This window comes from Myotis yumanensis, unplaced genomic scaffold (assembly GCF_028538775.1).
Source record: "Myotis yumanensis isolate MYYU_CA2020_CCGP unplaced genomic scaffold, mMyoYum1.0.hap1 SCAF_2, whole genome shotgun sequence".
NCBI classification, from domain to species: domain Eukaryota; kingdom Metazoa; phylum Chordata; class Mammalia; order Chiroptera; family Vespertilionidae; genus Myotis; species Myotis yumanensis.
In genome coordinates, this window is record NW_027223753.1 from 23,452,289 (window position 1) to 23,466,090 (window position 13,802).

At 37.7% G+C, this 13,802-nt stretch overlaps 1 protein-coding gene across 2 annotated transcripts in view; it reads left to right on the forward strand.

The window, feature by feature from the left end:
- Positions 1-13,802, forward strand: part of AGO3 (argonaute RISC catalytic component 3) — a 113,984-nt gene that overhangs the window by 63,754 nt on the left and 36,428 nt on the right. Inside the window, exons 10-13 of one of the 2 annotated variants that reach the window (XM_070404725.1) lie at positions 3,107-3,241; positions 3,515-3,648; positions 8,027-8,211; positions 13,184-13,343. In XM_070404725.1, coding sequence (XP_070260826.1) covers positions 3,107-3,241; positions 3,515-3,648; positions 8,027-8,211; positions 13,184-13,343 — 614 coding nt within the window. The remainder of the gene's footprint in view (positions 1-3,106; positions 3,242-3,514; positions 3,649-8,026; positions 8,212-13,183; positions 13,344-13,802) is intronic. The other variant, XM_070404726.1, reaches the window with a different exon arrangement.

The following is a 13,802-nucleotide window of genomic DNA, read 5'->3' on the forward strand; positions in this document are numbered from 1 at the left end:
AAAGGAAGAAAAGTAAAGGTATCATGTTTAGCGGTAGTGAGAGGTTCAACACTCATCGTAGGATTGCTTAACCCCCAGTATCAGACTGACAACTACAGAATGAACAAAGAAATACTAAAATTTCCTGTGATAGAGGACTGGATAAAGATGTACATATACACAATGGAACACTACTTAGTCATAAGAAAGGATGAAATAGCACCATTTACAACAACATAGATAGACCTTGAGAACATTATGCTAAGTGAAATAAGTCAGAAAAAGCTAAGAACTATATGATTTCACTCATATGTGGGATATAAAACTGAAACTCGTGAACACAAACAGCAGTGTGGTGATTGACAGGGAAGACGGGTGGGGAGAGAAGAGGGTTCTAATATAAGGTGACCAAAGAAGATTTGACTTTGGGTGGTGGTCACATGGTACAATATACAGATCTTATAGAAACCCACATCTGAAACCTATACGTTCATGTTGACCAATGTCACCCCAGTCAATTTAATAAATAAAAAATTTTTTTTCAAGAAATATCAGATGGCTCTCACCACGTAGGGTTTCTAAGCTCTCCCATTGTTCTAAATAGGGAGGAAGGAAGAGTTATCAATACCACTTTATAAAACTGATGTAATAGCCAAAACCGGTTTGGCCCAGTGGATAGAGCGTCGGCCTGCGGACTGAAGGGTCCCAGGTTCGATTCCGGTCAGGGGCATGTATCTGGGTTGCGGGCACATCCCCATTGGGAGATGTGCAGGAGGCAGCTGATCGATGTCTCTCTCTCATCGATGTTTCTAACTCTATCTCTCTCCCTTCCTCTCTGTAAAAAAATCAATAAAATATATTTTTTAAAAAACTGATGTAATAAGGCAAAATGAAAAATAAAAGGCACCTGGATCTTATGTTCTTCTTTTTTCTTTAAATAAAGCACTTCATTTTTTTTTTATTAGATTTATGTTCCACTCATTTATGTGTTCAACAATTGGTTGATTCTTATATTGTGTTCTGACAGGGATCGAACTTGCAACTTTGTTGTATTGGGACGATGCTCTAACCAACTGAGCTACCTAGCCAGGCTATCTTATGTTCTTCTTTAGCATCATTTAAATTGTCCAAGTGAAGAGAAAAAGTCTGGAAATATGAATATTACCTAAAATAACTTAAAAGCATTTTCAAAAGCAATCTTTTTTTAAAAATATTTTTTTATTGGTTACAGAGAGAGAGAGAGAGGGCAAGAGATAGAAACATCATTGATGAGAGAATCATTGAGGAGATTCTTTTTACATATTTAGATTATATAGGTTACTTTTAATGGATTGTTACTCAAAAGCTTGAACAATGGCCTTGTTTGATCTTTACCCTGAGACGAAGTAAATGTTTTGAAAAACAGTTTATATATATATATATAATAAAAGCGTAATATGCTAATTAGACTGGACAGCCAAATGACCTTCCAGCTGTCATTCTGGATGTCATTCCAGACATCCTTCCGGATGAACCCACGGGGGCTGAGGCAGAGGCAGTTAGGGGCAATCAGGCAGGCAGTCGAGCATTTAGGGGTGATCAGACAAGCACACAGAGTGGTTAGGGGCAATCAGGCAGGCAGAGGCGGTTAGGGTGATCAGACAGGCAGGCAAGTGGTTAGGGGTGATGAGGCAGGCAGGCAGCGGTGGTTAAGGGTGATCAGGCAGACAGGCAGGCGAGCGGTTAGGAGCCAGTGGTCCCGAATTACAAGAGGAATGTCCGACTGCCACTTTAGGCCCGATCCCACAGGGATCCCTTTGGGATTGGGCCTAAAGCGGCAGTTGGACATCCCCCAAGGGATCCCGGATTGTGAGAGGGTGCACCGGGCCTCTAGTGTGTGTGTGTGTGTGTATGTGTGTGTGTGTGTGTACACATATATATACATACATGTGTGTGTATATGTATGTGTATATATATACACATATGTATGTGTGTGTGTGTGTGTGTGTGTATAGCATGCTATAAACATGAATTGAACTCTGAGATCCAAGTCTACACTGAATTACAACAGATTCTTTATATGTATGAATATATATAAAAATTATAATCTGTATTTCATACTGGCTTTCTTATCTGTCTCAAGTGTATCCCATTAAGTAAATTTTGCACCATGGTACTTTTTATATTGAAGTAAAAAAAATTTTTTTTTTTTAATATATTTTATTGATTTTCTACAGAGAGGAAGGGAGAGAGATAGAGAGTTAGAAACATCGATGAGAGAGAAACATCGATCAGCTGCCTCCTGCACATCTCCTACCGGGGATGTGCCCCCAACCCAGGTACATGCCCTTGACCGGAATCGAACCTGGGACCCTTCAGTCCGCAAGCCGACGCTCCATCCACTGAGCCAAACCGGTTTCGGCATGAAGTAAAATTTTTAAGTACATTTTTTATTGATTTTAGAGAGAGAAAGAGAGGGGTAGAGAGATAGAAACATCAATGAGAGCGAAACATTAATTGGCTGCCTTCTGCACACCCCCTACTGGGGATCGGGCTGGAAACCCAGGCATGTGCCCTGACCAGGAATCAAACCGTGACCTCCTAGTTCATGGGCCCATGGTTAACCATGGAGCCACACCAGCTGGGCTTGAAGTAAATTTTATATATATTATAAATCAAATAATTGGGAGAAAGCCATAGTAATTAGAGGAAAAATAGTTATCAATATTTGCTATTCTACATATCAATATTTGTTATTCTACATAGTTTTAATAGTATATTTTAGGCTAGGTATTTCTCTCTCTTGCAATCTCTAGACCACCCTCTCCAAAATATTTTATGTTTAATCATATAAAATTACCATTTTCGTGTGCCATAAATAGTTGAAATTTCTTATTATTCAACGTAATACATTTAAATTTTCTATAAATTACCAGTAGGTTCACAGACTTCCTGCAATCATTTATGATCTGTGAACCCCGGGTTAAGATTCTCTGCTCTATATATAGCTTAGGGTACCATTAAGGAAACCTATTGTAAAACATGTTGACACAGTGAAAGGAAAAAAAATAGAGAATTCTAATACGTAAAGCAGGAGATTTGGAGGAATTTTTTTTTTTTTAAGTAACTACTAACTTTCTGCTCTTAGGTAAGAAGTGCAAATTATGAAACAGATCCATTTGTTCAGGAGTTTCAATTTAAAGTTCGGGATGAAATGGCCCATGTAACTGGACGCGTACTTCCAGCACCTATGCTCCAGTATGGAGGACGGGTAAACCTCTTGGTAGTTTTTAATTACAAACATAACAGTTTCTATGTATGGAGATTTCTAAGTCTTGAATTTGAAAATGTTTTATTGTTTCAACATTTTTTTGTTTCAAGGTGTCTTCGCTTGGGTTTAGTAGAGTTTTTGTTTTTCTATGATAAAGTATAAATAATATTGATTTAGAATAACCTATTCCATGTAGAATATTAGATATATATATCCGCTATTGAAATAAACTATATTAAGTGTTTGTTCTCTTCTGCTGTATTTCTATTTCTCCTTCTTCTGTAGAATCGAACAGTAGCAACACCAAGCCATGGAGTATGGGACATGCGAGGGAAACAGTTCCACACAGGAGTTGAAATCAAAATGTGGGCTATAGCTTGTTTTGCCACACAGAGGCAGTGCAGAGAAGAAATACTGAAGTAAGTCTTGTCATTAGTTTGGCTTTGAAACCGTTTTGTTTTAAAATTTTGTATTTCAGTTTTAAATTATTCAGCTAATGTTCTAACCCATGTTGCCTCAGTATGACGTGTACTTAATCGCTGAGCCTTTAAAAATGTTTCTTCTCAATATTTTGATGAAGATTCCTGAATTTGTTAGTCATCATAAATTCACTAATTCATTCTTGTAGACATCCTAATGCAGTGGTCGGCAAACTGCAGCTCGCAAGCCACATGCAGTTCTTTGGCCCCTTGAGTGTGGCTCTTCCACAAAATACCGACTTCTGCGCATGGGCCACGAAGTTTCAATCGCACTGTACGTGCGTGCCCGCACGTGGTATTTGTGGAAGAGCCACACTCAAGGGGCCAAAGAGCCACATGTGACTCGAGAGCGGCAGTTTGCCAACCACTGTCCTAATAGACTAGCTTAAGTGGTATAGCAGGAGCATCATTGACTGTAGTGGCAACTACGTTTAATTCCCAACCTTGCTACTTCCTAGCTTTATTACCATGGATAATTTTTTAATCTCATTATGTTTCAATTTTTACCTTTTTAGAATAGAGATAATAGTATTAAATAAGATTCTTATTTCTCATTCGAGTTCCTTAAAAGAGTGGCTTAACTCCTCATTTCCACTTCCTTACTTTTCAAAGTTTGGCCTCCATCTCCACCATTTTCCCTCTACCCCAGATTTTTGTCCTCAATTTGTAAGTGCTCACCAATCTTCTGTTTAAATTTGTAAGAAACACCCAGCCGGCATGGCTCAGTGGTTGAGCGTCAACCTATAAACCAGGAGGTCACAGTTCGATTCCCAGTCAGGGCACATGCCCCAGTTGTGGGCTCGATCCCCAGTGTGGGGCATACAGACGGCAGCCAATCAATGATTCTCTCTCATCATTGATTCTCTCTCTCTCTCTCTCTCTCACTCTCACTCACTTCTTTCCTCTCTGAAATCAATAAAAAAAAATATTTTTAAAAAAAAGATAAATTTGTAAGAAACAAGCCCTGGCTCATTGCTCAGTGGTTAGAGCATAGGCCCACGGACGGAAGGGTTACAGTTAGATTCCCAGTCAAGGGCACATACTCAATTGTAGGTTCAACCCTCCCAGCTCTGGTAGGGGTGAATTCAGGAGGCAGCCAATCGATGTATCTCTTTCACATCGATGTTTGTCTCCTCTCCTCCACTCTCTCTAAAAAAAATCAATTGAAAAAAATCCTGGGTGAGGATTAAAAATAATAATAGCCCTAGCCAGTTTTGCTCAGTAAATAGAGCATCAGCCTGCGTACTGAAGGGTCCTGGGTTCCATTCCGGTCAAGGGCATGTACCAGGGCTCAATCCCCAGCCCTGGTCAGGGCACATTCAGGAAGCAACCAATCAATGGGTCTTTCTCACATCGATGTTTCTCTCACTCTGTCTCTCCCCCTCCCTTCCACTCTCTCTGTAAAAAAAATAATGAATGAATGAGTAAATTTGAAACAAACAAAAACATCTTCAGTTTTTTAATTTACCTAACTTATTCTCTCAGGCTTCCAAGGCTTCCATTCTTTCTCCTTCCTAGAAATTTTAATGCTCTGCTGAAACTGGTTTCTGGAAGATCTCCAGTATCTTTGTGCTTATCAGTTCTAATGGTCTCGTCTCAGCCATTATTTTTCTCAGAATTTGTGCAGCATTAGATACAGTTGACTACTTTTTAAAAATATATATTTTTTTATTTCAGAGAGAAAGGGAGAGGGAGAGAGAGATAGAAACATCCACAATGTCTTCCACACCCCACACTGGGGATCGAGTCCACAACCTGGGCATGTGCCCTGACCAGGAATCGAATTGTGACCTCCTGGTTCATAGATCAACACTCAACCACTGAGCGACGCCAGCCAGGCTTTTTATTTTAAATTTTGTGTTGTTGTTAATCCTCACCCAAGGATATTTTTTCCATTTTTTTAGAGAGAGTTGAAAGGGAGCAGAGAGACAGAGAGAAACATGGATGTGAGAGAGACAACATCGATTGGTTGCCTTTCCCATGCGCCCCAACTTGAGCCGGGGATCGAGCCTGCAACCGAGGTACGTGCCCTTGCCTGGGAATTGAACCCTTCAGTTCGTAGGCCAAAGCTCTAACCAGTGAGCCAAACTGGCTAGGGCACAATGACTTATTTCTGACCTTCTCTCCATTCTTGCCTTCCATGTTCCTTTTTATCATATTGACTTCTTCTCTGTCTCCTCTCATTTGGGACTCTCAGGTCTTTGGGCCTTTAGCAGTCTCAGGGGCTTCTGCTGTCACTTTTCTTTGAGGAGCTGTGCTGTTGTGAAAGAGTGCCAGTTCCTCTTGTGACTAACCCCATTCCAAAACTTTTAGACTTCTCTTTGACAAAGAATAACATTAAAACTGAGTACAACATTTCAAATAATTCACCTGCCTCTTAAGTCATTTCATTTTCACATATTTGGACAGAAAACTGTAGCACTGCATTTCTTATATCTCCCTGGCATTGTTTTCCATTTCCACTTATGCTACTCTTTACTATCTCTGCTCATCTAAATACTATTCAATCTGCCCTGGCCAGGTGGCTCAGTTGGTTGGAGCATCATCCCACACACCAGAAGGTTTCAGGTTCAATTTCCCGGTCAGGTACCTAGTTTGGGTTCCATCCCTGGATCAACATTTCTCACATAGATTCTCTCTCTCTCTCTCTCTCTCTCTCATTCCAAAATCAATTTTTAAAAAACAAAAAACCATGTCCTTGGGTGAGGGTAAAAAGAAAGAATAAATAAATAAATGCTATTCAATCTTCTGTCATTTGTGACTCTGGAAATAATCTCTTAACTCTAAACATACGAATTTATTAATATCTTTATTTACACTTGTCACTTTCTGTGTAAAAATTATAATTATTTATTTAAATTTATCTCCCCTCTAGAATCTAATTTTCTTAGTAAAATGATTGGCATCTAATTTAAATCTCCATTAATAGAGCCTATAAAGTATGCCCATAACGAATAATTCTTTTTGTTGTTTTTTTGTTTGTTTTTTAATTTTTCATTGATTAAGTTATTACATATGTGTTCTTATCCCCACATGACCCCCCACCCCACCCCCCACTCATGCCCTTGCCCCCCTAACGAATAGTTTTTGAGTGATTTAGAGACCAATTTACCCAGGTCAAATCAGAATTTACCTTGTTTCCTTATGTGAAAAAATAAAAAAATTTATTTAATTCTGTTCACTCCTTTTTATTGGCTCCATATATCTAAACGTATGTTTTAAGGTTCACTTACTATATTTTTCTCTAAAGTTTTTATCCCCTTGCTTTCAAGTAAAATGTCATAAGGACAGTTTAACTACAATGCTACGATTATTTTACGTGACCTCTAGAGACCAAAAACAAATCCTCCAATTTTTTTTCAAGAAGAAGAAGGGAATTTCTACAAACCTTATCTCTGCCCTCATGGAATCAGAGTGTTTTTCATCAACGATAACTGAGATCCTTGACTTAGGACCTTATGTGTTTTTAAAACAAATAAAGTTATTGTTAAACCTCGACATCACTATTCATTTATCCTAAGCTAAATGGAGAATTTTGGTTGAATATGAAATTATTCGTCTTTTGTTTGTTTTTTTAGTGTGGGTAAAAATACTTAAAAGTGCTGCCTACCTCATTTGTTTTTAAGTATTGGTTTCATTTTTCTTTTTTAATCTTTTCTGAGAAAGCTAATATGGAAGGAAAGTCTGGACTAGGTCAGAGTTCTGACTCTGTAATTTAATCATTTGACTTTAGCCAAATACTTAATGTCTCTGAAACTGTTTCCTGACCTATAAAATGGGAATAATACCTGACCTACCACTTCTTTTTTCATGACCTACCTCTTTCTTATGAATCTTGATCAATTTAGAAAATGTACAGTAACTTAAATTTATCAAGATCTTACCATGTCTTGGGCAGTGTACTAAGGGCTTTGCGTGTATTATCTCATTTTATTTGCACACCAACTCTATCCTGGAAGTAATCATTTTACAAATGAAAGAAACTGAAAAAAATTGCCTAAAATTTCAAAGCTAGTAAGTAACAGAACTGGGATTAGAACCTCTCTTGGTAACTCTAGAGCTGAGCTCTTAATCAGCACATTTATTACTAATGCCCTTTGTAAACTACAAAATGCTACACAACTGTATAGTAGTGTTAGTTTGCAAAATAGATTACTGACCCACATTGTCCTAAACATCAATAGTGTGGTGACCTCTTCATTTATGGAGCACATTAATCTTTGCTTCATTCTCCATTCCCATCCCAAACTTTCCATTACTACTTTGTAGGTATTGATGATTAGACAAATGTTTTATATTTAGTGATTGCTCCTTCTAGGGGTTTTACGGACCAGTTGCGTAAGATTTCTAAAGATGCAGGAATGCCCATCCAGGGCCAGCCTTGCTTTTGCAAATATGCGCAGGGGGCAGACAGCGTGGAGCCCATGTTCCGGCATCTCAAGAACACGTACTCTGGACTACAGCTCATTATTGTCATCTTGCCAGGGAAGACACCAGTATATGGTAAGAATACCTTAAGATTTCATTTTTCCTCAAGTATATGATGTTCCTTTTAGAATGATGCTAAAACATATCCTAAAACTTGCAAAAATGTTATAGCTGACAGTGTTTAAAACCATGTTTGTTATTTTAAAAAGACAAATCAGTAGATTTGTCTATGAAGAGACCTGGTGAAAAGAATTTTGGTAGTTAAAGTAGGCATTATAAAACAGTGGTTAAGCTTTCCCTCTGATAGCGCTCTCGCAAACATGGTGAACATTCCTAAAACCCACCGGACATTCTGTAAGAAGTGTGGCAAGCATCAACCCCACAGGGTTACCACATAGTACAAGAAGGGCAAGGATTCTCTCTTATGTGCAGGGAAAGCGGCATTATGATGGGAAGCACAGTGGCTATGGTGGGCAGACTAAACTAATTTTCTGCAAAAAAGGCTAAAACTACAAGAAGATTGTGCTGAGGCTTGAATGCGTTGAGCCCAACTGCAGATCTAAGAGAATGCTGGCTATCAAGAGATGGAAGCATTTTAAACTGGGAGGAAATAAGAAGAGAAAGGGTTAAGTGATCCAGTTCTAAACTTCATATTTTGTTTTATCTATACTACTAAAAGGGTAATATGCTAATTAGACCAGATAGACCGGACATCTTCCTGTCATCCGGTCCTCCTTCTGGACAAAGCCATGGTGATGGGGGCTGAGGCAGAGGTGGTTAGGGGTGATGAGGCTGGCAGGGGAGCAGTTAGGGGCGATTAGGTCGGCAGGGGAGAGCAGTTAGGGGCGATCAGGCAGGCAGGCTGAGGCGGTTAGGGGAGATCGGGCAGGTAGGCAGTTGAGCAGTTAGGAGCCAGCAGTCCCGGATTGTGAGAGGGTGCAGGCCAGGCTGAGGGACCTGAATTTCGTGCTCCGGGCCTCTAGTATGTCAATAAAATCTTGATATGTTCAATTCAACAACAACAAATAAAAACAATGGTTAAAGGAAGAAGCATTAAAAATGCTATTGATCTCCCTCTCCCTTCCTTTCTCTCTCTAAAAAAAAAAATTTTAAATGCCATTGATCACTTGATTATCAGTATAATATAGTGGTTATGGAGTCAAACTATGGATCTGGAGTTAGACTGTGCTGCTTAATACCCAGGTACTGCCAGATATAGTACCTTTGTGTGATCTGGGTAAGTTACTTAAACCTTAGTTTTCTTATCTGTAAATTGTGACGGTAATAACTAATCCCTACAAGGTAGTTGTAAGAATTAGATAAATTTTCATATGTAAATGACCTGGAAGAAACACTTATAATAAAAACTCAGTAAAGTTTAGCTATTTTATTATAAACCAATTAAACTTTTGTGAGATTAATAAGTTAAATATAAATCATTGAATTATGGAAAAACACAAAGAAAGTATAATTTTCAAACTACTGAATGGAGTATAATCAGTTAAGCTTAGAAATGATGGAATTCGCAAAGGAAAATTATTAGATTTGACTACATAAAAATTAAAATTCCTGTATGTCACAAATGTGTAACTAAAATTAAAAGGAAACCAATAGAAAGTGAAAAATATTTGCAGCAAATAGAGACAATAAAAGTCTAGTTTATTATTAGTTAAAATATTTATATAGATGTTATTGTGTTCAACAAAGGAAAAAGTTATTATATTTTAAATTAATGTGCAAGGAATATAAACAAAATTTCTCAAGAAAAAAACAAAACAACTAAATATATAAGAAAACGTTAGTTTTCACCAGTAAAGTACAAATTAATTTTTTTATATATATATATTTTTTTTTTTTTTAATTGATTTTTTACAGAGAGGAAGGGAGAGAGATAGAGAGTTAGAAACATCGATCAGCTGCCTCCTGCACATCTCCCACTGGGGATGTGCCCACAACCCAGGCACATGCCCTTGACCGGAATCGAACCTGGGACCCTTCAGTCCTCAGGCCAACGCTCTATCCACTGAGCCAAACCGGTCTCGGCAGTACAAATTAATTTTAAAAATTTAAAAATTTAGCCCTGGCCTGGTAGCTAAGCTGGTTAGAACATTGTCCTGATATGCCAAGGTTGCAGGTTTGATCCCTGGTCAGGGCACATACAAGAATCAACCAATGAATGCATAAATAAGTGGAACAACAAATTGACATTTTTTTCCTCCTCCCACTAAAATCAGTAAGTAAAAAGTTAAAAAAAAGAAAAAGAAAAATTGTATGCTACTAAATTAGCAAATATCCTCTATAATAAAAGCATAATATGCAAATCGACCAAACGGCGGAACGACCAGTCACCTATGACACGCACTGACCACCAGGGGGCAGGCACTCAACGCAAGAGCTGCCCCCTGATGGTCAGTGCGCTCCCACCAGGGGAATGCCGCTCAGCCAGCAGCTGGGCTCACTGCTGGCTAGCGCAGCGGTGGTGGCGAAGCCTCTCCCGCCTCTGCTGCAGGTGGGCAGTAAGGAGGGATCGGGCTTAAGCTGGTAGGCGGACATCCCCTAAGGGGTCCTGGACTGCAAGAGTGCGCAGTCCGGGCTGTGAGACTCTTCACCCTCCCCCCCCCCGCCCCCCCCCCAGTGCACAAATGTCGTGCACCAAGCCTCTAGTATTTAAATATTATAATACCTAGTACTTGTGAGTATGCAGGGAATGTAGAAATTGATAGCATCATTCTCATAAAAAAAATATATAAAATGTGTTTTTAGTCTACAATTCAGTATTTCTAATTCTAAAATGTGTTCAAAAGAAAGAAAAATCTCCATGCACAAAACTTTTGTAATGACATTCATAAAAACTTAAGAATTGATTTTAAATGCGTAAGTTATAGTATGTTGATGAAATATTATACAGTGATTTAAAATGATGGTTATGAAATTAAAAATATATTTAAGCTGTGACAAAATACAGAAGGGTTTAAACTAAAAGAATTTATAAAATCAGTAAGAAAAAAACTTAATAAACTAAAAAAATGACACAAGACATAAAACAGAAAAACAAATGCCCTTGACTGGAATCGAACCTCAGACCTTCAGTCTGCAGGCCGATGCTCTATCCACTGAACCAAATTGGCGAGGGCTCGTATTTCTTTAATGACTAATGAGGCAGAGCATCATCTTCTCATATAGGCCAGGTCCTGCAAATCTATAGAATCGTAAATCATGCCAAAGCCAGTTGCCTTGCCGCCTCTAAAATCGACTCTGAATCCAAACACAAAGATGGCATTTGGTATGGTCTTATACATTTTGACTAGTTTATCCCAAATATCTGTCTTAGATGCTGTTGCCTTCCCAGGGTGAAGGATGTCAGTGACCGTTTGTTTACGCTGAAGTAGTTTGTTGGTCATGAACTTCCTGGTCCAAATAGTTACTGTGTCATTTATGATGGCGACTGATCTTCAAGGAGCCAGGGAAGAAAAGAACTAGAGTTTATTTTCTAGAACAGTTTTAGATTTAGAGACAAATTGAGTAGATAATATAAAGTTCCTATATACCTCCCCTCCCCTGCACATAATTTTCTCTATTATTAATACTATCTTGGTGTGGTACTTTTAATGAACCAATATTGATAAATTATTATTAACTTATTGTCCACAGTTTGTTAAGGTTCATTCTTTGTTTTGTACAGGTCTATGGGTTTTAATTAATTAATGCCTGTTTCTCTGACTACACTATAAGCTTTGTGAGGACAGGAACAGTGTCTCTATTAACTCACTATTGTATATATCCAGAGCCTTGCACAGTACTAGCATGGATTAGGTGCACATTAAATATTTGTTGAATGAATGAATAAGTATTTAAGGAGGGCAGTTTGTTAGCATGTTTAAAAATGTTAAATATATATACCTTTAACTCTTAATTCTACTTGTAGAAATTTATTCTGAGGCTATAGTTACACATCCAAACAAAAATAAATATACAAGGATACTATCCACAGAATCATTTGAAATAATAAGAACTTAAATAAGCTAAAAATATATCAGTGTGTGACTAGTCAGATACCTCATGGCATTTAAAAACAGGATAACTGCAACCTATATATTGAGATTCAGAACATACTGTATTATTAAGTGAAAATAACAAGTTGCAAAATAGAATGTATAGTGTGTTCTCAATTTTTATTTTAGAATGCTTCCCATGTGTTTTGTGTAAGAAGTTAAGTACACTGAACTCTTTGTGGTAGTTATAATGGCAGAGAGAGGGAAATGAACAGGGGCCTTTTATTCTTTACACTGTAGTCTCTCTGTACTTTTTAAATTAAATCTTGGAGAATAGGATTGAAAGCTGTAAATATATCAGGATTATAACTGCATTAAAATCATATAAATGAGAAAATTACTGAAGAGAATACAGTAAAATGATAACAAGGGGTTATGTATTATATTTTTCTCTGCATGGTTTATCAGTTATTGTGGTTATAGTGTTTTCAGGATTATACAAATAAACTTTTTTACTAGTACACAAAGAAGAAAACAGTCGAAAAAATTATCAGTAAATGCTTAAGCTGATCTTCAAAGCAATACAGTAGGTGCTCGGGTTATATTGGAGATCTGTTCCTACGGCGCAACGTAACTCGATTTTCGCCGTAAGTTGTCGGAACCACTTACATAAGCACCTACATCACTCACATGGAGCACATACACAGCAGTAATGAAGTGAAACAGTAAAAAAAAATTTAAAAGAAAGATAACAATTCCTGACCTTTACTTGTGGTTAATAAATAATAAAAAACATAAAGCACATATGTAAATACGTCAAAATAACGGAACTATTTTTTTTATAAATAAATGGGAGATGGCGACGTAACCACAAAACGACGTACGTCGAGTCCGACATAACCCGAGGACTGTCTGTATACATTAAGTTTTAACAGCATTGTTTTAGTGTTGGTGTAATTTTTGGTGCCCTGTAATACAGTAATGTATTTAAAGGGGAGAAATACAGTGTTTTTCAGCCTTTTTTCTAACTAGAGGTATCTGCATTTGTTCCATAGCGGAGGTGAAACGTGTAGGAGATACACTTTTGGGTATGGCTACACAGTGTGTTCAAGTCAAGAATGTAATAAAAACATCCCCCCAAACTCTCTCAAATCTGTGCCTAAAGATAAATGTTAAACTCGGAGGGATCAATAATATTCTTGTACCTCATCAAAGGTAAGTGAAGCCAATTGCTTGATAAAATATTGTTTTTTAGCTTAATTTTTTCTATATATTGTCACATCTAAAATCTGTTTAGAAACAGCTTTGATGAATCCTGCCATGGGAGATGAGGAGACATTTTGGCAAAAAATTAAAAGAGTTTGGATTAGCAAGATTAAGAAATTTCCTTTTAAAAATCCCCTCCCACTTCCATTTTCATTTAGTATGCAAAATACTTCTCGCCTATCTAGAAAGTATAGAGAGCTTTATTTCTTACTGGAGAGCCCAGAATTTTCTTATTATTTGCTAGTCATCTACAACTTATGTCATAAGCCTACTTACTGAGGAAATGAGGGAAGAATGGATGGTGGGGGGATGGGCAAGGAGGATGTCAATTCATTTTATCAGTTAAGAAAGTATATCAACCCCTGCTGCAGTCAGTGGGACAATGGATGTTACTGTGGATCGCCATCA